General features: G+C 58.6%; 1 protein-coding gene across 1 annotated transcript in view; it reads left to right on the forward strand.

Annotated features, from left to right (window-relative positions):
• The first annotated feature begins 445 nt into the window (after positions 1–445).
• The window catches only part of VPS16 (VPS16 core subunit of CORVET and HOPS complexes), a 31,981-nt gene continuing 5,764 nt past the window's right edge, over positions 446–26,662 (forward strand). Inside the window, exons 1-20 of the mRNA XM_063157822.1 lie at positions 446–597; positions 2,022–2,110; positions 2,205–2,299; positions 3,932–4,060; positions 4,540–4,684; positions 4,970–5,085; positions 7,108–7,230; positions 10,629–10,684; positions 11,881–11,970; positions 12,820–12,914; positions 13,998–14,074; positions 14,160–14,291; positions 14,369–14,496; positions 14,573–14,608; positions 17,673–17,781; positions 17,853–17,987; positions 18,076–18,184; positions 20,795–20,892; positions 22,178–22,282; positions 25,120–25,197. Coding sequence (XP_063013892.1) covers positions 545–597; positions 2,022–2,110; positions 2,205–2,299; positions 3,932–4,060; positions 4,540–4,684; positions 4,970–5,085; positions 7,108–7,230; positions 10,629–10,684; positions 11,881–11,970; positions 12,820–12,914; positions 13,998–14,074; positions 14,160–14,291; positions 14,369–14,496; positions 14,573–14,608; positions 17,673–17,781; positions 17,853–17,987; positions 18,076–18,184; positions 20,795–20,892; positions 22,178–22,282; positions 25,120–25,197 — 1,998 coding nt within the window. The 5' untranslated portion in view covers positions 446–544. The remainder of the gene's footprint in view (positions 598–2,021; positions 2,111–2,204; positions 2,300–3,931; positions 4,061–4,539; positions 4,685–4,969; positions 5,086–7,107; positions 7,231–10,628; positions 10,685–11,880; positions 11,971–12,819; positions 12,915–13,997; positions 14,075–14,159; positions 14,292–14,368; positions 14,497–14,572; positions 14,609–17,672; positions 17,782–17,852; positions 17,988–18,075; positions 18,185–20,794; positions 20,893–22,177; positions 22,283–25,119; positions 25,198–26,662) is intronic.

A 26,662-nucleotide genomic window follows, 5' to 3' on the forward strand; every position in this document is an offset into this window, starting at 1 on the left:
AGTTAACACCCTGAGGGAGGAGGGATCCCTTGAGGGACATGTGGGTGGAACAGGGGGCATCTTGGGCGACACTTCTGGGGATAAGAGGCCTCTTAAGGAACTAGGGCCACACTGGGGGACAACGGAGATTGTGGGGGAGAGGGGAAACCTTTGGGGACAGGCGACACTTGAGGGACAAGGCCTGTGCCCTCACCCAAGATGGCGGCGGTTCCCCTTTGTCGCTGCCCTCACCCAAGATGGCGGCGGTTCCCCTTTCTCGCTGCCCTCACTCAAAATGGCGGCGGTTCCCCATTTACTTGCCCGTGTCCTCAGCCAAGATGGCGGCGGTTCCCCATTCACCTACCCGTGCCCTCAGCCAAGATGGCGGCGGTTCCCCCTTTACTTGCCCGTGCCCTCACCCAAGATGGCGGCGCCCGGCCCTGCGTCACGGCGCGACGCTCGGGGCGTGGCGCGCTGAGGGAAGCGCCGGGACCGCCGGGTCCGGATCCCGGTCTCGGTCCCGGTTCCCCTCGGCCCATCCTGGTTCCCCCATCCCGGCCGCGCCATGGATTGTTACACGGCCAACTGGAACCCGCTGGGCGAGGAGACCTTCTACCGGTGAGGGGCGGCGGGGGCGGCACCGGCCTGAGGGTGCTCGGGGGTCCCGGGGCTGCTCGGGGATCCCCGGGCTGCTTGGAGAGCTCGGGGGTGCCGAGGCTGCTTGGGGGTCCCGGGGCTGCTCGGGGGGCTCGGGGAGATGACAGGGCTGGAATGGGGATCCCGGAGATGGCTGGGGTGTGGTTATGGGGTTACTTTGGATGTTCTGGGGTAGCCACGGGGCTGGCTGGCCATGGGGGTCCCGGGGGATTAAGGGGGTCCCTGGGTGGACACGAGTCTTGGGGCTGGCTGGAGATGGGAGTCCCGGGATGGCTGAGAGGTCCCGGGGGTGGTTGAGGGGTCCCGGGATGGCTGAAGGGTCCCAGGATGGCTGAGGGGTCCCAGGGTGGGCTTGGGGTTGGCTGGTGGAGGGTCCTGTGGGTTGCTGGAGGGGTCCCGAGATGGCCTTGGCTCCTTGCGCTGGTCTGGGGGATTCCTGGGAATCTTTGGGGGTTCCTGGGGTGTCTGTGGATCTTGGGGCTCCTGAGGTTTCTTGGGGGTCTCAGGGCTGGTTTGGGGATGGGCATTGTCCATGGTTCTCCTGTCCCTGTATCTGTTGCATGTCCATCCATCCATCCATCCATCCATCCATCCATCATCCATCCATCCATCATCCATCATCCATCCATCCATCATCCATCCATCCATCCATCCATCCATCCATCATCCATCCATCCATCCATCATCCATCCATCATCCATCCATCCATCCATCCATCCATCATCCATCCATCCATCCATCCATCATCCATCCCTCCATCCATCATCCATCCATCATCCATCCATCCATCCATCCATCCATCCATCCATCCATCCATCCATCCATCCATCATCCATCATCCATCCATCCATCCATCCATCATCCTTCCATCCATCCATCCATCCATCATCCATTCATCCTTCCATCCATCATCCATCCATCCATCCATCCATCCATCCATCCATCCATCCATCATCCATCCATCCATCCATCCATCATCCCTCCATCCATCATCCATCCATCCATCCATCATCCATCCCTCCATCCATCCATCCATCCATCCATCCATCCATCCATCCATCCATCCATCCATCCATCCATCTATCATCCATCCATCATCCATCCATCCATCCATCCGTCCATCCATCCATCCATCCATCCATCCATCCATCCATCATCCATCCATCCATCCATCTATCATCCATCCATCCATCCATCCATCCATCCATCCATCCATCCATCCATCATCCATCCATCCATCCATCCATCCATCCATCCATCATCCATCCATCCATCCATCATCCATCCATCCATCCATCCATCCATCATCCATCCATCCATCCATCCATCCATCCATCCATCCATCCATCCATCCATCCATCCATCATCCATCCGTGTCCCACCAGGAAGCTGGAGCTCTACTCCATGGAATGGGGGCTGCGGGAGGATCTCCGTGACTGTGTGGTGGCAGCTGCCCCGTATGGGGGTCCCATAGGTGCGTGCAGCCCCCCGAGCCCCCCTCCCCGAGCCGGGGCTGTGCCACCCATGGCTCAGGGACTGTCCCCTCCTTGTCCTTGTCCCTGTCCCAGCTCTGCTGAGGAATTCCCGGCGGGACAAGACCCCCAGCGCCCGCCCGCTCCTGGAGATCTACTCGGCCTCAGGGCTGCTCCTGGCCAGTGTCCCGGTGAGCTGGGGGGGATGGACAGACTGGGCGGGGGGACGGGGGTGTGGGAGCACGGGGAACGGATGGCAGCTGCCCTGGGATGGGAGAAGAGGGTGGAATGGGTTCGGAGCAGGAGAATCCTCTCCCTGCTGATGAGGGATGGAAGAAGAGGATGGAAAAGGGTTTGGAGCAGGAAGATCCTTTCCCTGCTGATGAGGGAGAATCCTTTTCCTGCTCCCCAGGAATGGGACAGGAGAATGGGATGGGTTTGGAGCAGGAAGATCCTTTCCCTGCTGATGAGGGATGGAAGAAGAAGATAGGGTGGGTTTGGAGCTGGAGAATCCTTTTTCTGCTGCCCAGGAACGGGACAGGAACATGGGATGGGTTTGGAGCAGGAGAATCCTCTCCCTGCTGGTGAGGGATGGAAGAAGAAGATGGAATGGGTTTTGAGCAGGAGAATCCTCTCCCTGCTGCCCAGGGATGGGACAGGAGAATGGGATGAGGACTGGAGCCACGGGAACATCCTCCTTCCCCCCTGCCTGGGGCTGAGGGGGACATGGGGCAGTTGAGGGACAGTGCCAGGACTGCAGGGACCTGCAGAGCCGGGTCAGGTGGGGTGCTGGACCTCTGGATGAGGTGCTGGACCTCCAGGTGGGGTGTCAGTTCCCTGGATGAGGTGCTGGATCTCTGGATGAGCTGTTGGACCTCCAGGTGAGGTGTTGGACCTCCAGGTGAGGTGTCAGCCCTTTGGATGAGGTGCTGGACTTCTGCATGAGGTGCTGGACCTCTGGATGAGGTGTTGGACTTTTGGATGAGGTGTTGAGCCTCCAGGTGAAGTGTCAATGTTGGACTTCTGGATAAGGTGTGGTGTCAGCCCTGTGGATCAGATGTTGGACTTTTGGATGAGGATCAGTCCTCTGGATGAGGTGTTGGACTTGTGGACAAGGTGGACAAGGTGTTGAACGTCTGGATGAGAGGTTGGACCTTCTGGGTGAGATGTCAGTCCTCTGGGTGAGGTGTTGAACCTGTGGATGAGGTGTTGGACTGTGGACAAGGTGTTGGACGTCTGGATGAGAGGTTGGACCTCCAGGTGAGGTGTTGGATCTCAGGGTGAAGTGTTGGATCTCAGGGTGAAGTGTTGGACCTCTGGGTGAGGTGTTGGATCTCAGGGTGAGGTGCTGGACCTCTGGGTGAGGTGTTGGATCTCAGGGTGAAGTGTTGGACCTGTGGATGAGGTGTTGGACTGTGGACAAGGTGTTGGACGGCTGGACGAGAGGTTGGACCTCCAGGTGAGGTGTTGGATCTCAGGGTGAAGTGTTGGATCTCAGGGTGAGGTGTTGGATCTCAGGGTGAAGTGTTGGATCTCAGGGTGAGGTGTTGGACCTCTGGGTGAGGTGTTGGACCTCTGGGTGAGGTGTTGGACCTCTGGGTGAGGTGTTGGATCTCAGGGTGAAGTGTTGGATCTCAGGGTGAGGTGTTGGATCTCAGGGTGAAGTGTTGGATCTCTGGGTGAGGTGTTGGATCTCAGGGTGAGGTGCTGGACCTGTGGGTGAGGTGTCCAAGCTGTGGAGAAGCTGTCGGAGCTCCGGCAGCCCCGGTGTGTCCCCGGAGGGCCGTCCCTGGCTCGGGCTGACCCTTCCGTGCCGTTCCCAGTGGAAGAGCGGCCCCCTGGTGCACCTGGGCTGGACGGCGGGGGAGGACCTGCTGTGCATCCAGGAGGACGGCACCGTCCTGGTCTACAACCTCTTCTGCGAGTTCAAGCGGCACTTCAGCATGGGAAACGTGAGGCAACGGGGCGTGGGATGGATTTGGGGTGGGATTTGGGATGGGGCAGGTGGGAAGGGACCTCACAGCCCGTCGCATTCCACCCCTGCCCTGGGACACCTTCCACCATCCCAGGCTGCTCCAAGCCTGTCCAGCCTGGCCTTGGACACTCCCAGGGATCCAGGAGTGGAATTTCATCCCGATGGAATTCTCTGGGAATTTCATCCCGATGGAATTCTCTGGGAATTCCATCCCAGCCCCTCTTCACCCTCAAACCAGGAATTCCTTCCCAAAATCCCACCCCATCTCATCTTCTCCATTTCCTCCTCCTGAGATGCCCTGGGTGGGGTTTGGGGGATGCAGAACCGGGGCTGTCCCGTCCCTGGGGAAGGAGCTGGGATCCGTCCCGGAGAGCAGCACATTCACTGTTTGCCCCAGCCGAGCCCCGGTGTCCCCAGCGTGTCCCCAGCGTGTCCCCTCCCCGGCGTGTCCTGCAGGAGGTGCTGCAGAACCACGTGCTGGAGGCGCAGGTGTTCCACACGGAGTTCGGCACGGGCGTGGCCATCCTGACGGGAGCGCTGCGCTTCTCCCTCGCCACCAACATCGACGACCTCAAGCTGCGGCGCCTGCCCGAGGTCCCTGGTGGGTGACACCATGTCCCTCTCTGTCCCTCTGTGTCCCCCTTTGTCCCCCTCTGTCCTCCCTGTTCTCCTTCTGTTTCTCTGTCCCTCTGTCCCCCCATGCCCTTGTCCTTGTTTCTCTGTCCCCAATCCCCACTGTCCCTGTCTGTCCCCTCTGTCCTTCTCTGTCCTCTCTGTCCTCCCTGTTCCCTTTCTGTTCCTCTGTGCCCTCTGTCCCCAATCCCCTTCTCTCTGTCCCCCCTGTCCCTTCTGTCCCCGTGTCCCAGGGGTGTCACTGTCCCCGCAGGGCTGCAGAAGGCCCCGCCGTGCTGGACCGTGCTGGCCCAGGACAGGGTGACCATGGTGCTGCTGGCCATGGGACAGGAGCTCTTCCTGCTGGACAACACCTCCTGCTCCGTGCTGGTGAGGCCCTTTGGGAATTTGGGATGGGGCTGCACTGTCCCCACTGTCCCCACTGTCCCTACTGTCCCTTGGGGTGTGCCCAGCTCCTTCCCCTGTCCCCTGGGATGCTCCCAGCTCCTTCTCCTGTCCCATCCCAGGGGATGCTCCCAAATCCTTTCCCATCCTGGATGCCTCCGAGGTCCCCATTGGTGACCCCCCTGTCCTGACCACACCCTTGGTGTCACTCTGAGCCCCTGGTGGTGTCCCCTGGTGACCCCCCTGTCCTGACCATGTCACTTGGGGGTCACTCCAAGGCCTCCATTGGTGACCCCCCTGTCCTGACCACACCAAATGGGGTCATTGTGTCCCCTGGTGACCCCCCCTGTCCTGACCACACCACTCGAGGGTCACTCTGAGATGCCCAGTGGTGACCCCCCCTGTCCTGAACCATGTCACTTGGGGGTCACTCCGAGGTCCCCAGTGGTGACCCCCCTGTCCTGACCACGCCACTTGGGGTCACTCCAAGGTCCCCAATGGTGACCCCCCTATCCTGTCCACACCCCTTGATGTCACTCTGAGCCCCCACTGGTGTCCCCTGGTGTCCCTCCTGTCCTGACTGCACCACTTGGGAGTCACTCCAAGGTCCCCATTGGTGACTCTCCAGTCCTGACCACGCCCCTGGTGTCACTCTGAGCCCCATTGGTGTCCCCTGGTGTGCCCCTGTCCTGACCACACCACCTGGGGGTCACTCTGAGGTCCCCATTGGTGTCTCCTGCTGTCCTCCCTGTTCTGACGCCACCCCTTGGTGTCACTCTGAGCCCCCATTGGTGTCCCCCTGTCCTGACCACACCACTTAGGGTCACTCCAGTGGTGCCCTGCCCTGTCCTGACCACCCTCCTTGGTGTCACTCTGAGCCCCCATTGGTGTCCCCCTGTCCTGACCACCCTCCTTGGTGTCACTCTGAGCCCCCATTGGTGTCCCCAGTCCTGACCACACCACTCAGGGGTCACTCCAGGCCCCCAGTGGTGTCCCCACTGGTGATCCCCCTGTCCTGACCATGCTCCCTGGTGTCACTCTGATCTCCCTGTTGGTGTCCCCATGGTGTCCCTGTCCTGACCACGTCCCTTGGGGTCACTCCAAGCCCCCATTGGTGTCCCCTGGTGCTCCTCCTGTCCTGACCACGCCACTCAGGGTTCACTCCGAGGTCCCCATTGGTGACGCCCCTGTCCTGACTGCACCACCTGGTGTCACTCCAAGCCCCCATTGGTGTCCCCTGGTGTCCCCCCTGTCCTGACTGTGCCACTTGGGGGTCACTCCAAGGCCCCCATTTGTGACGCCCCTGTCCTGACCACAGCCCTTGGTGTCACTCTGAACCCCATTGGTGTCCCCAGTGGTGTCCCCTCTCCTGACCCTGCCCCTGGTGTCACTCTGATCCCCCGTTGGTGACCCCCCTGTCCTGACCACGTCCCTTGGGGTGACTTCGAGCCCCCATTTATGACCTCTGGTGCTCCTCCTGTCCTGACTGCACCACTCAGGGGTCACTCCAATGGTGCCCTGCCCTGTCCTGACCGTGCCCATTGGGGACATTCTGAGCCCCCTTTGGTGACCCCCGTTCTGACCACACCACTCAGGGGTCACTCCAAGGTCCCCATTGGTGTCCCCCTGTCCTGACCGTGCCCCTGGTGTCACTCTGGTGCCCCGCTGGTGTCCCCATCGATGACCCCCCTGTCCTGACCGTGCCCCTGGTGTCACTCTGGTGCCCCGTTGGTGTCCCCATGGTGTCCCTGTCCTCACCGTGCCCCTGGTGTCACTCTGATCCCCCGTTGGTGTCCCCCTGTCCTGACCGTGCCCCTGGTGTCACTCTGGTCCCTGTTGGTGTCCCCATTGGTGACCCCCTGTCCTGACCGTGCCCCTGGTGTCACTCTGATCCCCCGTTGGTGTCCCCATTGGTGTCCCCACGGTGTCCCTGGTGTCGCTCTGGTCCCCCGTTGGTGTCCCCATTGGTGTCCCCACGGTGTCCCCACGGTGTCCCTGTCCCCGCAGACGCCCCCCGGGCTGAGCCCCTCGGCGGGGCCGTTCCTGCGCGTGGCCGTGTCCTTCACGCAGCGGCTGCTGGCGCTGTTCTGCGACTCCGGCTGCGTCTGGATGGGAGCGGCCTCGCTCAAGGTGAGCCCTGGCCCGAGGAAAGCCCCTGCCAACCCCTGCCTGCCACCGAGAATCATTAATTAAAACTTAATTAAAAACCTTTGCTGCCGTTGATAATAATAATAATAATAATAATAATAATAAAAAAAAAAATCTTTGCCTGCCGTTGGTAGTAATAATAATAAATATTTCCTGCTATTGATAATACTAATAATTAAAAAAAATCTTTGATTGCCATTGATAATAATAATAAAAAAGTCTTTATCTGCCACCGACAATATTATTATTATTATTATTATTATTATTATTATTATTATTATTATTATTATTATTATTAATAATAATAATAATAATATTGCCTGCCATTGGTAATAATAATAATAATAAAAAAATCTCTGCCTGCCATTGGTAGTAATAATAATAAATATTTACTGCCATTGATAATACGAATAACTAAAAAAAAAACTTTGATTGCCATTGATAATAATAATAAAAAAGTCTTTATCTGCCACCGATAATAATAATAATATTAATATTAATATAATATTAATATAATATTAATATAATAATAATAATAATAATAATAATAATAATAATAATAATAATAATAATAATAATAATAATAATAATAATAATAAAATCTTTGCCTGCCATTGGTAGTAATAATAATAATAATAAATATTTCCTGCCATTGATAATAGTAATAATAATAATAAATATTTCCTGCCATTGATAATACTAATAATTTAAAAAAATCTTTGATTGCCATTGATAATAATAATAAAGTCTTTATCTGCCACCGATAATAATAATAATAATAATAATAATAATAATAATAATAGTAATAATAATAATAATAATAATAATAATAATTTTGCCTGCCGTTGGTAGTAATAATAATAAATATTTCCTGCCATTGATAATACTAATAATTAAAAAAAATCTTTGATTGCCATTGATAATAATAATAAAAAAGTCTTTATCTGCCACCGATAATAATAATAATAATAATAATAATAATAATAATAATAATAATAATAATAATAATAATAATAATAATAATAATAATAATAATAATAATAATAATAATAATAATAATAATAATTTTGCCTGCCATTGGTAGAAATAATAATAAATATTTCCTGCCATTGATAATACTAATAATTGAAAAAAATCTTTGGTTGCCATTGATAATAATAATAAAAAAGTCTTTATCTGCCACTGATAATAATAATAATAATAATAATAATAATAATAATAATAATAATAATAATAATAATAATAATAATAATAATAATAATAAATCTTTGCCTGCTGTTGATGATAAATATAAAAATCTTTGACTGCCATTGATAATAATAATAATAATAATAATAATAATAATAATAATAATAATAATAATAATAATAATAATAATAATAATAATAATAATTTAAAAATCTTTGCCTGACATCGATGATGATAATAAATAATAAAAAAATCTTTGCCTGACATTGACAATAGTAAAAAAAAATGTTTTCCCCATCTTGCTTGGAGCCCTGGTTGCTCCCAGAGCTGGATCTGGAAGTTCCTGTGGGACCTTCTGGTGGCCCAGCACCCACCCCCCATTCCCAGTTCCCCCCATTCCCAGTTCCCCCCATTCCCAGTTCCCCCCATTCCCAGTTCTCCCCATTCCCAGTTCCCCCCATTCCCAGTTCCCCCCATTCCCAGTTCCCCCCATTCCCAGTTCTCCCCATTCCCAGTTCCCCCCATTCCCAGTTCCCTCCATTCCCAGTTCCCCCATTCCCAGTTCCCTCCATTCCCAGTTCCCCCATTCCCAGTTCCCCCCATTCCCAGTTCCCTCCATTCCCAGTTCCCCCCATTCCCAGTTCCCTCCATTCCCAGTTCCCCCCATTCCCAGTTCCCTCATTCCCAGTTCCCCCCATTCCCAGTTCCCCCCATTCCCAGTTCCCTCCATTCCCAGTTCCCCCATTCCCAGTTCCCCCCATTCCCCCCCAGTTCCCCCCATTCCCAGTTCCCCCCATTCCCAGTTCTCCCCATTCCCAGTTCCCCCCATTCCCAGTTCCCCCCATTCCCAGTTCCCCCCATTCCCAGTTCTCCCCATTCCCAGTTCCCCCCATTCCCAGTTCCCTCCATTCCCAGTTCCCCCATTCCCAGTTCCCTCCATTCCCAGTTCCCCCATTCCCAGTTCCCCCCATTCCCAGTTCCCTCCATTCCCAGTTCCCCCCATTCCCAGTTCCCTCCATTCCCAGTTCCCCCCATTCCCAGTTCCCTCATTCCCAGTTCCCCCCATTCCCAGTTCCCCCCATTCCCAGTTCCCTCCATTCCCAGTTCCCCCATTCCCAGTTCCCCCCATTCCCCCCCAGTTCCCCCCATTCCCAGTTCCCCCCATTCCCAGTTCTCCCCATTCCCAGTTCCCTCCATTCCCAGTTCCCTCCATTCCCAGTTCCCCCCATTCCCAGTTCCCCCCATTCCCAGTTCCCTCCATTCCCAGTTCCCCCCATTCCCAGTTCCCCCCATTCCCAGTTCCCCCATTCCCAGTTCCCCCCATTCCCAGTTCCCCCATTCCCAGTTCCCCCCATTCCCAGTTCCCCCATTCCCAGTTCCCTCCATTCCCAGTTCCCTCCATTCCCAGTTCCCTCCATTCCCAGTTCCCCCCATTCCCAGTTTTCCCCATTCCCAGTTCCCCCCATTCCCAGTTCCCCCCATTCCCAGTTCCCCCCATTCCCAGTTCCCCCCATTCCCAGTCCCCCCATTCCCAGTTCCCCCCATTCCCCCCCAGTTCCCTCCATTCCCAGTTCCCCCCATTCCCAGTTCCCTCATTCCCAGTTCCCTCCATTCCCAGTTCCCCCCATTCCCAGTTCCCCCCATTCCCAGTTCCCCCATTCCCAGTTCCCTCCATTCCCAGTTCCCCCCATTCCCAGTTCTCCCCATTCCCAGTTCCCCCATTCCCAGTTCCCCCATTCCCAGTTCCCCCCATTCCCAGTTTTCCCCATTCCCAGTTTTCCCCATTCCCAGTTCCCCCATTCCCTGTTCCCTCATTCCCAGTTCCCCCCATTCCCAGTTCCCCCCATTCCCAGTTCCCTCCATTCCCAGTTTTCCCCATTCCCAGTTCCCCCCATTCCCAGTTCCCCCATTCCCAGTTCCCTCCATTCCCAGTTCCCCCCATTCCCAGTTCTCCCCATTCCCAGTTCCCCCATTCCCAGTTCCCCCATTCCCAGTTCCCCCCATTCCCAGTTTTCCCCATTCCCAGTTTTCCCCATTCCCAGTTCCCTCCATTCCCAGTTCCCTCCATTCCCAGTTCCCCCCATTCCCAGTTCCCCCCATTCCCAGTTCCCCCATTCCCAGTTCCCCCATTCCCAGTTCCCCCCATTCCCAGTTCCCCCAGGGGTGTCCCTGACCTCTCTGCTCTCCCACAGGAGAAGTTCTGCGAGTTCAACACCGGCATCCGAACCCCGCCCAAGCAGATGGTTTGGTGAGCTGCCTGTCCCTGTCCCTGTCCCCGTGTCCCCTGTCCCGGTCCCTGTCCCTGTGCCCGTCCCTGTCCCCATCCCTGTGCCCGTCCCTGTCCCTGTGCCACCCCCAGCCCCGTGGGACCCCCGCGTGTCCCTGTCCCTGTTTGGGGTCCCATGGCTGTGGTCGATGTTGGGGTCCCAGGGCTGTGGGTGATGTTGGGGTCCCAGGCTGGGGCTGATGTTGGGGTCCCAGGCTGGGGCTGATGTTGGGGTCCCAGGGCTGTGGTTTATGGGTTGGGGTCCCAGGCTGGGGCTGATGTTGGGGTCCCAGGCTGGGGCTGATGTTGGGGTCCCAGGCTGTGGTTGGTGTTGGGGTCCCAGGCTGTGGCTGATGTTGGGGTCCCAGGCTGGGGCTGATGGGTTGGGGTCCCAGGGCTGTGGTCGATGTTGGGGTCCCAGGGCTGTGGTTTATGGGTTGGGGTCCCAGGCTGTGGTCGATGTTGGGGTCCCAGGCTGTTGTTGGTGTTGGGGTCCCAGGCTGTGGCTGATGTTGGGGTCCCCAGGCTGGGGCTGATGTTGGGGTCCCAGGGCTGTGTTCGTTGTTGGGGTCCCAGGCTGTGGTCGATGTTGGGGTCCCAGGCTGTGGTTGGTGTTGGGGTCCCAGGGCTGTGGTCGATGTTGGGGTCCCAGGCTGTGGCTGATGTTGGGGTCCCAGGCTGTGGTCAATGTTGGGGTCCCAGGCTGGGTTGATGTTGGGGTCCCAGGCTGGGTTGGTGTTGGGGTCCCATGGCTGTGGTCGATGTTGGGGTCCCAGGCTGGGTTGATGTTGGGGTCCCGGGGCTGGGGCTGATGTTGGGGTCCCAGGCTGTGGTCGATGTTGGGGTCCCAGGCTGTGGTTTATGGGTTGGGGTCCCAGGCTGTGGTTGATGTTGGGGTCCCATGGCTGTGGTCGATGTTGGGGTCCCAGGCTGGGTTGATGTTGGGGTCCCAGGCTGGGCTGATGTTGGGGTCCCAGGCTGTGGTTGGTGTTGGGGTCCCAGGCTGGGCTGATGTTGGGGTCCCATGGCTGTGGTTGGTGTTGGGGTCCCAGGCTGGGGCTGATGTTGGGGTCCCAGGCTGTGGTCGATGTTGGGGTCCCAGGCTGTGGTTGGTGTTGGGGTCCCAGGCTGGGGCTGATGTTGGGGTCCCGGGGCTGGGCTGATGTTGGGGTCCCCAGGTGCACGCGGCCCCGCAGCCGGCAGCGCGCCGTGGTGCTGGCCTGGGAGCGGCAGCTCATGGTGGTGGGCAACTCCTCGGAGTGCATCCGGTATCCTTTGGGGACAGGGACACGCCTGGGGCGCTGCCACCTCCTCTGGCCCCCGCACTGCTGCCCCCCTTGCTGCTCTGTCACCAGCGATGTCCCCAGGTCCTTCCCTTGTCCCACGGGGTGCTCTCGGGTGGGCTGGAATCTCCAGGTACTTCTCTGTCCCGTGGGATGGTCCCAAGTGTCTTCCCCGTCCCATGAGATGCTCCCAGATCCTTTTCTGTTCCCTGGGATATTCCCAAATCCTTTCCCCATCCCATAGGATGCTTCCAGGCCCTTTTTCCATCCCATGGGATGCTCCTGAGTCCTTTCCCTGTCCCATGGGATGCTCCCAGGTCCTTTTTCTGTCCCATATGATGTTACCAGCTCCACTCTGGTTTCCAGATCCTTTTCTGTCCCATGGGATTCTCCCAAGCCCCACAAAGGCTCCCAGGTCCTTCCCTTGTCCCATGGGATGTTCCCAAGTCCTTCCCCGTCCCATGGGATGTTCCCAAGTCCTTCCCTTGTCCCATGGGATGTTCCCAAGTCCTTCCCCAACCCATGGGATGTTCCCAAGTCCTTCCCCATCCCATGGGATGCTCCCAAGTCCTTCCCCATCCCATGGGATGCTCCCAGGTCCTTCTCCCATCCCATGGGATGCTCCCAGGTCATTCCTTTGTCCCATGGGATGTTCCCAAGTCCTTCCCCTGTCCCATGGGATGTTCCCAAGTCCTTCCCCTGTCCCATGGGATGTTCCCAAGTCCTTCCCTTGTCCCATGGGATGTTCCCAAGTCCTTCCCCCCTCCCGTGGGGTTCCAGTCTCCCCGTGCTGTCCCGGAGCCGTGTCCGTGGGCACCCTTAGCAGGATCCCAGCTTTGTCCTGGATGAGGATTCCTACCTGGTGCCCGAGCTGGACGGGGTCAGGATCCTGTCCCGCAGCACCCACGAGTTCCTGCACGAGATCCCCGGTGAGTTCCCTGCCCTCCTGGGCCCCCGGGGTGTGGGATCCTGGCACAGGAATTCCCTGAGGAGCTGTGGATGCTCCATCCACGGGAATGTCCCAGGGCAGGTGGGACGTAGGGCTTGGAGCACCCTGGGATGGTGGGAGGTGTCCCTGGTGGGGATGGGTGGGATTTAAGGTCCCTTCCCACCCAAACCTGTCTGGGATTCTGGAGCCAGGCTGGGAGAGCTGGGAATGTTCTCATGGAGAAAGGAAAATTCCAGGGAATGCTCAGAGTCCCTGCAGGGGCTCCAGGAGAGCTGGAGAGGGACTGGGGACAAGGCCTGCAGGGACAGGAGCCAGGGAATGGCTCCCACTGGGAAAGGGGAGATTGGGCTGGGATCTTGGCAAGGAATTGCTGGCTGGGAGGGTGGGCAGGGGCTGGGCTGGAATTGCCAGATTTGCTGTGGCTGCCCCTGGATCCCTGGCAGTGCCCAAGGCCAGGCTGGATCCACCTGGGACAGTGGGAGGTGTCCCTGCCCATGGATGGGGTGGGAATTTTTGGGATTTAAGGTCTTTTCCAACCCAAACCATTCCAGGATTCTGGAGCTCTTTTGCTCTGGGAGAGCTGGGAATGTGCCCCTGGAGAAGGGAAAATCCAGGGAATCCTCAGAGCCCCTGGCAGGGCCTGGAGGGGCTCCAGGAGAGCTGCAGAGGGACTGGGGACAAGGCCTGCAGGGACAGGAGCCAGGGAATGGCTCCCACTGGGAAAGGGCAGATTGGGCTGGGATCTTGGCAAGGAATTGCTGGCTGGGCTGGAATTGCCAGATTTGCTGTGGCTGCCCCCGGATCCCTGGCAGTGCCCAAGGCCAGCTTAGATGGACTTGGATCCATCCGGGACAGTGGGCACTGTCCCTGCCCATGGATGGGGTGGAATTATTGGGCTTTAAGATCCCTTCCCACCCAACCCATTCCACGATCCCGGTGCTGGAGGGGGATCATGGAAGGAGCTCATGGAAGCTGCAGGGCGCTGCCAGGTGCTGGCAGTGGCACCGGGTGCCACCGCCAGGCTGGAGCAGCCCCTGATGCCCGCTGTGTGCCCGTCCCACAGAGGCCAGCCAGGAGATTTTCCGCATCGCCTCCATGGCGCCGGGCGCTCTGCTGCTGGAGGCTCAGAAGGAGTACGAGGTACATCCCCCTCCCAGAGAGCCCCCCTGGGCTGGCATCCCCAGGGATCTGCGTCCCAGGGCTTCTCCTTCTCCTCGTCCTGCAGAAGGAGAGCCAGAAGGCCGACGAGTACCTGCGGGAGATCCGCGAGCAGCAGCTGCTCCCCGAGGCCGTGGGCCAGTGCATCGAGGCTGCGGGCTACGAGCACGAGCCCGAGACCCAGAAATCCCTGCTGAGGGTGAGCCAGCAGCAGCAGGACGAGGAGGGAGCTGAAGGATGAAGGATTTTCCCTGATTTCCCCCCCTGATCCCACAGGCAGCTTCCTTTGGGAAGTGTTTCCTGGATAAGTTCCCTCCGGAGGGGTTCGTGCGCATGTGCCAGGACCTGCGGGTGCTCAACGCCGTCAGGGATTACCAGATCGGGATCCCGCTCACCTTCACCCAGTATCCTCTGCCTGCCGTGGGCTCGGGGCCTTCCTGGGCTGCCGTGATCCCAAATGTGCCTTGACTGTCCCTGCAGATACAAGCAGCTCACCATCGAGGTGCTGCTGGACAGGTGAGAGCCCCGCGGCCCCGGGGCATCCCGAGCCTTCCCGTGGTTCCCATCCCAAATTCTGTGTGTCACAGTCCCTGCCCTGACGTCCTCATCCTGTATTGCATAGCCCAAAATCCCCATCCCACCTTCCCCACCCCACCTTCCCCATTCCGAGGGTCCCATCTTTCAATCCCTACCCCAAATTCCCCATCCCAAGTTCCCCATCCCACAGTTCCCATCCCATTCCCATGTCCAGGGGCTGAGCAGCTCCCAGCACCCCAAATTCCCTATCCCACATTTCCCATCCCAATACCTCCATCCCACATTTCCCATCCCAAGTTCCCCATCCCACATTTCCCATCCCAAATTCCCCATCCCACATTTCCCATCCCAAATTCCCCATCCCACAGTTCCCATCCCATTCCCATGTCCAGGGGCTGAGCAGCTCCAAACGCTTGTGGACCCCTCTAAATCCCCTCCGTCCCACATTCCCTATCCCACATTTCCCATCCCAATACCTCCATCCCACATTTCCCATCCCACATTCCCCATTCCAATGCCCCCCCTCCTACAGTCCTCATCCCAAATTCCCCATCCCAATGCCCCGATCCCAAATCCCCCATCCAGCATTGCTCATCCCAAATTCCCCATCCCAAATCCCTCATCCCAATGCCCCCATCCCACTTTTCCCATCCCACCTTCCCTATCCCAATGTCCCCCATCCCACATTTCCCATCCCAAATTCCCCATCCCAATGCCCCTATCCCACATTTCCCATCCCAAATTCCCCATCCCAATGCCCCTATCCCACATTTCCCATCCCAAATTCCCCATCCCAATGCCCCTATCCCACATTTCCCATCCCAAATTCCCTATCCCACATTTCCCATCCCAAATTCCCCATCCCACAGTTCCCATCCCAGATTCCCCATCCCACAGTTCCCATCCCATTCCCATGTCCAGGGGCTGAGCAGCTCCAAACGCTTGTGGACCCCTCTAAATCCCCTCCGTGCCACATTCCCTATCCCACATTCCCCATTCCAATGCCCCCCATCCTACAGTCCTCATCCCAAATTCCCCATCCCAAATTCCCCATCCCAAATTCCCCATCCCAAATTCCCTGTCCCAAATCCCCCATCCCAAATCCCTCATCCCAATGCCCCCATCCCACTTTTCCCATCCCACCTTCCCCATCCCACATTCCCCATCCCACATTCCCCATCCCAATGCCCCCATCCCACATTCCTCATCCCAAATCCCCCATTCCAATGCCCCCATCCCACTTTTCCCATCCCAATGCCCCCATCCCACATCCCCCATCCCAAATCCCCCATCCCAATGCCCTGATCCCAAATCCCCCATCCCAAGTTCCCCATCCCGTTCCCATATCCAGGGGCTGAGCAGTTCCCAGCACTTGGGGATCTCCCAAACCCAACGCAACTCCTCAATTCCCTGTACCCGCCCTGTGTGTCCCCCTGTCCCCCACTGGTGTCCCCTGACCCCTCCATGTCCCCCCCTTGTGCCCCCATGTCCTCTATCCCCCCCGGTGTCCTCTTGTCCCCCCATGTCCCCTGACCCGTCCCTGCCCCCTGACCCCTTGTGTGTCCCCCTCTCCCCTCCATGTCCCCTGTCCCCCCATGTTCCCCTGACCACTCCATGTCCCCTGTCCCCCCGTGTCCCCCTCTCCCCTCCATGTCCCCTGTCCCTCCGTGCCCTCTGAGCCCTCCATGTCCCCATGTCCCCCCGTGTCCCCTGTCCCCCTGTGTCCTCCTGTCCCCTCCATGTCCCCCAACCTTGTGTGTCCCCTGTCCCTCCTGGTGTCCTATGTCCCCCTGTCCCCCATGTCCCCTGGCCTCTCCATGTCCCTGTGTACCCCATATCCCCCTTTTCCCGCATATCCCCCTGACCCTTCCATATCTCCCTGACCCCTCCATGTCCTCTGACCTCACCATGTCCCCTGTCCCCCCTGGTGTCCCCTGTGTCCCCTGGTGTCCCCTGACCCCTCCATGTCCCCCTGAGCCCTCCATGTCTCCCTGGTGTCCCCTGTCCCCCTGGTATCTCCTGTCCCCCCTGGTATCTCCTGTCTCCCCTGGTGTCTCCTGGTCCCCTCTGGTGTCCCCTGTCCCCCCTGGTGTCTCCTGGTCCCCTCTGGTGTCCCCTGTCCCCCCTGGTGTCTCCTATGCCCCATATCCCCCAACCGCTCCATTTCCGCCTGTCCCCACGTACCCATATCCCCCTTTCCCCCCATATCCCCCTTCCCCTCCATGTCCCCTCACTCCCCTGGTGTCCCCTGTCCCCTCCCTGTCCCATGTCCCCCTGTGTCCCCTCTCCCCCCTGGTATCCTGTGTGTCCCCTGGTATCCCCTGACCCCTTCATGTCCCCTGTCCCCCATATCCCCTTTCTCCCCCATATCCTCCTGACTCCTCCATGTCCCCCTGATGCCCCCTGTCCCCCTGTGTCTCCTGTCCCCCCTGATGTCCCCTGTCCCTCCTGGTGTCCCCTGACCCCTCCGTATCCCCCTTTTCCCCCATATTCCCCTTTCCCTCCCTGTCCCCCTCTCCCCCCATGTCCCCCTGACCTCTCCCTGTCCCCCTGATGTCCCCGTCCCGCTGTCCCCCCTTTCCCCCTGTATCCCCCTGACCCCTCCATGTCCCCCTGATGTCCCCTGATCCCCCTGTGTCTCCTGTCCCCCGATGTCCCCTGTCCCTCCTGGTGTCCCCTGACCCCTCCATATCCCCCTTTCCCCCATGTCCCCCTTTCCCCCCATATCCCTCTTTCCCTCCCTGTCCCCGTGGTGTCCCTGTCCCCTTGATGTCCCTGTCCCCCTTTCCCTCCATGTCCCCCTGATGTCCCCATCCCCCTTACCCTTCCCTGTCCCCCTGATGTCCCTGTCCCCCTTTCCCTCCATGTCCCCCTGATGTCCCCATCCCCCTTACCCTTCCCTGTCCCCCTGATGTCCCTGTCCCCCTTTCCCCCCATATCCCCCTTTCCCTCCCTGTCCCCCCTGATGTCCCCGTCCCCCTGATGTCCCTGTCCCCCCGATGTCCCCGTCCCCCTGATGTCCGTGTCCCCGCGCTGTCCCCAGGCTGGTGCTGCGCCGCCTGTACCCGCTGGCCATCCGCGTCTGCGAGTTCCTGCGCCTGCCCGAGATGCAGGGCGTCAGCCGCATCCTGGCACACTGGGCCTGCTACAAGGTGAGGGCACAGCCCAGGACAGCCCACCCCGCCTCGGGGACACCCGGGGACGCTCCTGGCTGTCCCCACAGGTGCAGCAGAAGGACAAGTCGGACGAGGAGGTGGCCCAGGCCATCAACCAGAAGCTGGGGGACGCCGCGGGCATCTCCTACTCGGACATCGCCACGCGCGCCTACGACTGCGGCCGCGCCGAGCTGGCCATCAAGGTGGGCGGGTGGCACGGGGAGGGGACGCGGGGTGGCACTGCCACCACCCCCCCCGGGTGACAGGGTGACAGCGCTGTGCCCCGGGCAGCTGCTGGAGTACGAGCCCCGGAGCGGGGAGCAGGTGCCGCTGCTGCTGAAGATGAAACGGAGCAAACTGGCCCTGGGCAAAGCCATCGAGAGCGGGGACACCGACCTGGGTGAGGGGACAGGGCGGGCCTGGGGGGGGGTTGGGGTCTGGGGGAGCCTTTTGGGGTGTAGTGGGGTCTGGGAGAGCCTTTTGGGGTGTGTTGGGGTCTGGGGGAGCCTCTTGGGGTGTGTTGGGGTCTGGGGGAGCCTTTTGGGGTGTGTTGGGGTCTGGGAGAGCCTCTTGGGGTGTGTTGGGGTCTGGGGGAGCCTTTTGGGGTGTAGTGGGGTCTGGGGGAGCCTCTTGGGGTGTGTTTGGGTCTGGGGGAGCCTCTTGGGGTGTATTGGGGTCTGGGGGAGCCTCTTGGGGTGTGTTTGGGTCTGGGAGAGCCTTTTGGGGGTGTTTTGGGGTCTGGGAGAGCCTCTTGGGGGCATTTCAGGGTCTGGGAGAGCCTTTTGGGGGTGTATTGGGGTCTGGGGGAGCCTTTTGGGGTGTAGTGGGGTCTGGGGGAGCCTCTTGGGGTGTGTTGGGGTCTGGGGGAGCCTCTTGGGGTGTGTTGGGGTTTGGGGGAGCCTTTTGGGGGTGTATTGGGGTCTGGAAGAGCCTCTTGGGACCATTTTGGGGTCTGGGAGAGCCTTTTGGGGGCATTTCAGGGTCTGAGGGAGCCTCTTGGGGTGTTTTGGGGTCTTGGGGAACCCCTTGGGAAAGTAATAGGGTCTTGGAGAGCCCCTTGGGAACATTTTGGGATCAGGGGGAGCCTCTTGGGAGCATTTTGGTGTCTTTGGGGAGTCCCTTGGGAACGTTTTGGGGTCTGGGAGAGTCTTTCAGGAGCATTGTGGGGTCTGGGAGAGCATCTTGGGACCATTTTGGGTTCTGGGAGAGCCTCTTGGGGTGTATTGGGGTCTGGGAGAGCCCCTTGGGAATGTTTTGGGGTCTGGAGGAGCCTTCTGGGGGCGTTTTGGGATCTTGGGGAGCCCCTTGGCAAAGTGATAGGGTCTGGGGGAGCCCCTTGGGAGTGTTTTGGGATCAGGAGGAGCCTCCTGGGAACATTTTGGGGTCTGGATGAATCCCTTGGGACCATTTTGGGGGCTTTGAGGAGTCCCTTGGGACTATTTTGGGGTCTGGAGGAGCCTTTTGGAGGCATTCTGGGGTCTTTGGGAGCCCCTTGGGAATGTTGTGGAGTCTGGAGGAGCCTTTTGGGGGCGTTTTGGGGTCTTGGGGAACCCCTTGGCAAAGTGATAGGGTCTGGGGGAGCCCCTTGGGAGTGTTTTGGGATCAGGGGGAGCCTCTTGGGAGCATTTTGGGGTCTTTGGGGAGTCCCTTGGGACCATTTTGGGGTCTGGGAGAGCCTCTTGGGGGTGTATTGGGGTCTGGGAGAGCCCCTTGGGAATGTTTTGGTGTGTGGATGAATCCTTAGGGATCATACTGGGGTCTGGGACAGCCTCTTGGGGCGTTTTGGGGTCTGGTTGAATCTCTTGGGAGCATTTTGGGGTCTGGGAGGGCTTTGTAGGAACATTGTGGGGTCTGGGAGAGCCCCTTGGGAATGTTTTGGGGTCTGGAGGAGCCTTCTGGGGGCATTTTGGGGTCTTGGGGAGCCTCTTGGGACCATTTTGGGATCTTTGGGGAGTCCCTTGGGAACATTTTGGGATCAGGAAGAGCCTCCTGGGAACATTTTGGGGTCTGTATGAATTCTTTGGGACCATTCTGGGGCCTTTGAAGAGTCCCTTGGGATCATTTTGGGGTCTGGGAGAACCTCTTGGGAATGTTTTGGGGTTCAGAGGAGCCTTCAGGGGGCATTTTGGGATCCTGGGGAGGCTCTTGTGAACATTTTGGGGTCTGGTTGAATCCCTTGGGACCATTTTGGGGTCTGGGAGAGCCTTTTAGGAACGTTGTGGGGTCTGGGAGAGCCCCTCGGGAATGTTTTGGTGTGTGGGTGAATCCCTTGGGATCATTTTGGGGTCTTTGGGGAGCCCCTTGGGACCATTTTGGGGTCTGGGAGAGCTTCTTGGGAATATTTTGGGGTTTGGAGGAGCCTTCTGGGGGCATTTTGGGATCTTGGGGAGCCCCTTGAGACCATTTTGGGGTCTGGAAGAGCCTTTTGGGGGCATTTTGAGGTCTGGGGAGGCTCTTGTGAACATTTTGGGGTCTGGTTGAATCCCTTGGGACCATTTTGGGGTCTGGAGGAGCCTTCTGGGGGTGTTTTGGGGTCTGGGGGAGCACGTGGAGGATCAGGGGGCACAGAGGGGATTGGGAGGCGCAGGAGAAAACCCCAACAAACCCTTCTGTCCCCAAACCCTGTCCCTGTCCCCGTGTCCCCTGTCCCTGTGCCCGTGTCCCCTGTCCCTGTCCCTGTCCCCTGTCCCTGTCCCCTGTCCCTGTGCCCGTGCCCCCTGTCCCTGTCCCTGTCCCCTGTCCCCATCCCTGTCCCTGTCCCTGTGTCCCCTGTCCCCATCCCTGTCCCTGTCCCTGTGTCCCTGTCCCCTGTCCCTGTGCCCGTGTCCCCTGTCCCTGTCCCCTGTCCCCATCCCTGTCCCTGTCCATGTCCCTGTCCCCTGTCCCTGTGCCCGTGTCCCCTGTCCCTGTCCCCTGTCCCCATCCCTGTCCCTGTCCCTGTCCCTGTCCCCTGTCCCCATCCCTGTCCCTGTCCCTGTCCCTGTCCCTGTCCCTGTCCCTGTCCCCTCAGTGTACACCGTCGTGCTGCACCTCAAGAACGAGCTCAACCGCGGCTCCTTCTTCATGACCCTGCAGAACCAGCCCGTGGCCCTGAGCCTGTACCGCCAGGTGAGCGCCCCAAAAACACCCTGAGCACCCCAAAAACATCCTGAGGGACCCCAAAAACCCCTGAGCACCCCAAAAACACCCTGAGCACCCCAAAAAACCCCTGAGAGCACAGCCTGTACCGCCAGGTGAGCGCCCCAAAAACACCCCAAAAACACCCCAAAAACCCCTGAGCACCCCAAAAACATCCTGAGGGACCCCAAAAACCCCTGAGCACCCCAAAAGCCCCTTGAACAACCCTAGAAACACGCTGAGCATCCCAAAAACCTCCTGAGTGACCCCAAAAACCCCCTGAGAGCACAGCCTGTACTGCCAGGTGAGGGATAGAGACACCCTAAAAACCCCAAAAAAATCTTCTGAGCACCCCAAAAACCTCCTGAGAGCACAGCCTGTACTGCCAGGTGGGCGCCCCAAAAACCCCTGAGCACCCCAAAAACCCCAAAACACCCCAAAATCCCTGAGAGACCCCAAAAACCCCCTGAGAGCACAGCCTGTACTGCCAGGCGAGCGCCCCAAAAACCCCCAAAACACCCCAAAAACCCCCTGAGCACCCCAAAAACACCCTGAGTGACCCCAAAAACATCCTGAGGGACCCCAAAAACCCCCTGAGAGCACAGCCTGCACCACCAGATCAGCACCCCAAAAACCCCAAAAACACCCTGAGCACCCCAAAAACACCCTGAGCACCCCCAAAACCCCCTGAGAGCACAGCCTGTACCGCCAGGTGAGCGCCCCAAAAACACCCCAAAAACCCCTGAATAACCCCAAAATCCCTGAGAGACCCCAAAAGCCCCTGAGAGCACAGCCTGTACTGCCAGGTGAGGGATAGAGACACCCTAAAAACCCCAAAAAATCTTCTGAGCACCCCAAAAACCTCCTGAGAGCACAGCCTTTACCACCAGGTCAGCACCCCAAAAACCCCAAAACACCCCAAAAACCCCCTGAGCCCCCCAGAAAACCCCCTGAACACCCCCAAAACCTCCTGAGTGGCCCCCAAAAACTCCCTGAGTGACCCCAGAAACCCCCTTAGCACCCCAAAAACCCCCTGAACACCCCCAAAACCTCCTGAGTGGCCCCCAAAAACTCCCTGAGTGACCCCAAAAACTCCTGAGCCACCCTGAAGCGTTTTGGGAAAGCCGTTCTTCCAAAACCCCAAAAGTGTCCCTTGACCCCAAAAAGCGTCCCTTGATCCCTAGGATGTCCCCTTGACCCCAAAAGTGTCCCCTTGACCCCCTGGGTGTCCCCCTGAGCCCAAAGGTGACCCCAAATGTCCCGTGTGCCCCCCAAGTTCTGCCGGCACCAGGAGCGGGAGACGCTGAAGGATTTGTACAACCAGGACGACAACCACCAGGAGCTGGGCAACCTGCACGTGCTGGGGGGGTACGGCCAGAAGGTCTGTGGGGGCTGGGGTTTGTGGGGTTTGGGGTCAGGGATTTGGGGTTTGGGGTTTGGGATGGGTGAATTGTGGGATTGGGGTGGAGAATGTGGGGTTTTGGGGGGTTTTGGGGGTGCTCGGGGTCACCAGGAGCTGGGCAAGCTGCACGTGCTGGGGGGTACGGCCAGAAGGTCTGTGGGATTTGGGGTGTTTGGGGTCTGGGATTTGGGGTTTGGGGTGGGGGATTTGGGGTTTGGGGTTTGGGATGGGGGAATTGTGGAGTCTGGGTGTGGGAATGTGGGGTTTGGGGGGGTTTTGGGGGTTTTGGGGACTTTCAGGGGGTTATCAGGAGCTGGGCAACCTGCACGTGGTGGGGGTTATGGCCAGAAGGTCTGTGGGGTTTGGGGTGTGTGGGGTCTGGGATTTGGGGTTTGTGGGGTTTGAGGTCAGGGATTTGGGGTTTGGGGTTTGGGGTGGGTGAATTGTGGGATTGGGGTGGAGAATGTGGGGTTTTGGGGAGTTTTGGGGGTGCTCGGGGTCACCAGGAGCTGGGCAACCTGCACGTGCTGGGGGGTTATGGCCAGAAGGTCTGTGGGGTCTGGGATTTGGGATTTGTGGGGTTTGGGGTTTTGGATTTGGGGTTTGGGGTGGGGGAATTGTGGGATTGGGATGGAGAATGTGAGTTTGGGTGTGGAAATGTGGGGTTTTGGGGGGGTTTTGGGGGTGCTTGGGGTCACCAGGAGCTGGGCAAGCTGCACGTGCTGGGGGGGTACGGCCAGAAGGTCTGTGGGGTCTGGGGTGTGTGGGGTCTGGGATTTGGGATTTGTGGGGTTTGGGGTCAGGGATTTGGGGTCAGGGTTTGGGATGGGGGAATTGTGGGATTGGGATGGAGAATGTGGGGTTTTGGGGGGATTTTGGGGAGTTTTGGGGGTGCTCAGGGTCACCAGGAGCTGGGCAACCTGCACGTGCTGGGGGGGTACAGCCAGAAGATCTGTGGGGTCTGGGGTGTTTGGGGTCTGGGATTTGGGGTTTGGGGTGGGTGAATTGTGGGGTTAGGATGGAGAATGTGAGTTTGGGTGTGGAAATGTGGGGTTTTGGGGGTGTTTTGGGGGTTTTGGGGGTGCTCAGGGTTACCAGGAGCCGGGCAAGCTGCACGTGCTGGGGGAATACGGCCAGAAGGTCTGTGGGGTCTGGGGTTTGGGATTTGTGGGGTTTGGGGTTTGGGATTTGGGATTTGGGGTCTGGGATTTGGGGTTTGGGGTTTGGGATGGGTGAATTGTGGGACTGGGGTGGAGAATGTGGGGTTGTGGGGGTGATCGGGGTCACCAGGAGCTGGGCAACCTGCATGTGCTGGGGGTTACAGCCAGAAGGTCTGTGGGGTCTGGGGTTTGTGGGGTTTGGGGTGTGGGATTTGGGATTTGGGGTCAGGGATTTGGGGTTTGGGGTCTGGGATTTGGGGTTTGGGGTTTGGGGTGGGGGAATTGTGGGATTGGGTTGGAGAATGTGGGGTTTTGGGGAGTTTTGGGGGTGCTTGGGGGTCACCAGGAGCTGGGCAAGCTGCACGTGCTGGGGGGGTACAGCCAGAATGTCTGTGGGGTTTGGGATTTGGGATTTGTGGGGTTTGGGGTGGGGGATTTGGGGTTTGCGGTTTGTGATGGGGGAATTGTGGAGTCTGGGTGTGGGAATGTGGGGTTTGGGGGGGTTTTGGGGGTTTTGGGGACTTTCAGGGGGTTATCAGGTGCTGGGCAACCTGCACGTGCTGGGGGTTATGGCCAGAAGGTCTGTGGGGTTTGGGATTTGGGATTTGTGGGGTTTGGGATTTGGGGTTTGGGGTGGGTGAATTGTGGGGTTAGGATGGAGAATGTGAGTTTGGGTGTGGAAATGTGGGGTTTTGGGGGTGTTTTGGGGGTTTTGGGGGTGATCAGGGTTACCAGGAGCCGGGCAAGCTGCACGTGCTGGGGGAATACGGCCAGAAGGTCTGTGGGGTCTGGGGTTTGGGATTTGTGGGGTTTGGGGTTTGGGATTTGGGATTTGGGGTTTGGGATTTAGGGTTTGGGGTATGGGATTTGGGGTTTGGGGTTTGGGATGGGTGAATTGTGGGATTGGGGTGGAGAATGTGGGGTTTTGGGGAGTTTTGGGGGTGATCGGGGTTACCAGGAGCTGGGCAAGCTGCACGTGCTGGGGGGTACGGCCAGAAGGTCTGTGGGGTTTGGGATTTGGGATTTGTGGGGTTTGGGGTCTGATATTTGTGGTTTGGGATTTGTAGTTTGGGTTTGGGATGGATCTGGGAATTGTGGGATTTGGGATGTGGGAATGGCAGGATTGGGATGTGGGAATGGGGCTCTGGGTGTGGGAATGGGCACTTGCCAGTTTGCACCCCAGGGCTGTGGGGACCGTGCCCATGCCATGCCACCTGTGCCAGGTTTGGGATCCTGCCCAGGGAGTCGGGGTCTATCCAGGGATCCCACCCAGGGAATGACGTGTCTGTGCCATGTCCCTGTGCCATGTCTGTACCGTGTCCCCATGCCATCCCTGTGCCATGTCTGTACCGTGTCCTGTGCCATGTCGTGTGCCATGTCCCCATGTCCCTGTGCCATCCCTGTGCCATGTCTGTACCGTGTCCTGTGCCATCCCTGTGCCATCCCCGTGCCGTGTCCCCATGTCCCCGTGCCATCCCTGTGCCATGTCCGTGCCATGTCCCCATGTCCCTGTGCCATGTCTGTGCCATGTCCCTGTGCCATGTCCCCATGTCCCCGTGCCATCCCTGTGCCATGTCCGTGCCATGTCCCCATGTCCCTGTGCCATGTCCCTGTGCCATGTCCCCATGTCCCCGTGCCATCCCTGTGCCATGCCAGCGGATCGAGGGCCGCGTGGCCGCCCTGCAGAACGCCCTGGATGAGTTCTACAAGGCCAAGAACGACTTTGCTGCCAAGGTGAGAGTGCCCAGGGGACACCAGGGACACCGGGGACACCAGGGACACCAGGGACACTGGGGACACCGGGGACAGCAGGGACACCAGGGACAGCAGGGACACCAGGGACACCGGGGACAGCAGGGACACCAGGGACACTGGGGACACCAGGGACAGCGGGGACACCGGGGACACTGGGGACAGCAGGGACACTGGGGACACCAGGGACACCAGGGACACTGGGGACACCGGGGACACTGGGGACACTGGGGACAGCAGGGACACTGGGGACACTGGGGACACCAGGGACAGCAGGGACACCAGGGACACCGGGGACACCAGGGACACCAGGGACAGCAGGGACACCAGGGGACACCGGGGACAGCAGGGACAAGGCCACCTGTGCCTGCCCTGGGGACAAGGCTGCCTGTCCAGGGGCATGGCTGGAGTGGGGACACTGACGCTGGGACAGGGACATCAAGGATGGGACAGGGCTGGGAAAGGGACCTCAGGTTGGGATGGGGACTCTGGGGCTGGGATGGGGACATCGAGACTGGATCAGGGACCTCAGGGCTGAGGCAGGGACATCAGGATGGGATGGGGACTCCGGGGCTGGGCTGGGGACATTGAGGCTGAGACAGGGACATCAAGGTTGGGACAGGGACACCACGGCTGGACTGGGGACCTCAGGGCTTGTGCAGGGACCCCAAAGCTGGGATGGAGATCCTGGGGCTGGGACAGGGACCCTGGGGCTGGGACAGGGACCCTGGGGCTGGGCTGGGGACATTGAGGCTGGGACAGGGACACCAAGGCTGGATTGGGGACCTCAGGGCTGGGATGGGGACTGGGCTGGTACAGCCACTCCAAGGCCGTGACAGAGCTGGCAAAGGGACCCCAAGGGTGGAACAGGGCCGGGGAAGGGACCTCAGGTTGGGATGGGCACCCTGGGGGTGGACTGGGGACATCGAGGCTGGGACAGGGAACTTAGAGATGGGACAGGGACATCAAGACTGGGACAGGGACCTCAGGATGGGATGGGGAGTCTGGGGCTGGGCCAGGGACATCGAGGCTGGGACAGGAACTCTGGGACTGGACAGGGACATTGGGGCCGGGTCAGGGACCTCAGGGATGGGACAGGGACTCTGGGGCTGGACAGGGACATTGGGGCTGGGTCAGGGACCTCGGGGATGGGACAGGGACTCTGGGACTGGACAGGGACATTGGGGCTGGGCCAGGGACCTCAGGGATGGGACAGGGACTCTGGGACTGGGCTGGGGACATTGAGCCTGGGACAGGGATGTCAAGGCTGGGACAGGGACTCTGGGACGGGGCTGGGGACATTGGGGCCGGATCAGGGACCTCAGGGATGGGACAGGAACTCTGGGGCTGGACAGGGACATTGGGGCTGGGCCAGGGACCTCAGGGATGGGACAGGAACTGTGGGACGGGGCTGGGGACATTGAGCCCGGGACAGGGGTATCAAGGC

Source organism: Melospiza melodia, chromosome 5, assembly GCF_035770615.1.
Source record: "Melospiza melodia melodia isolate bMelMel2 chromosome 5, bMelMel2.pri, whole genome shotgun sequence".
NCBI lineage: Eukaryota > Metazoa > Chordata > Aves > Passeriformes > Passerellidae > Melospiza > Melospiza melodia.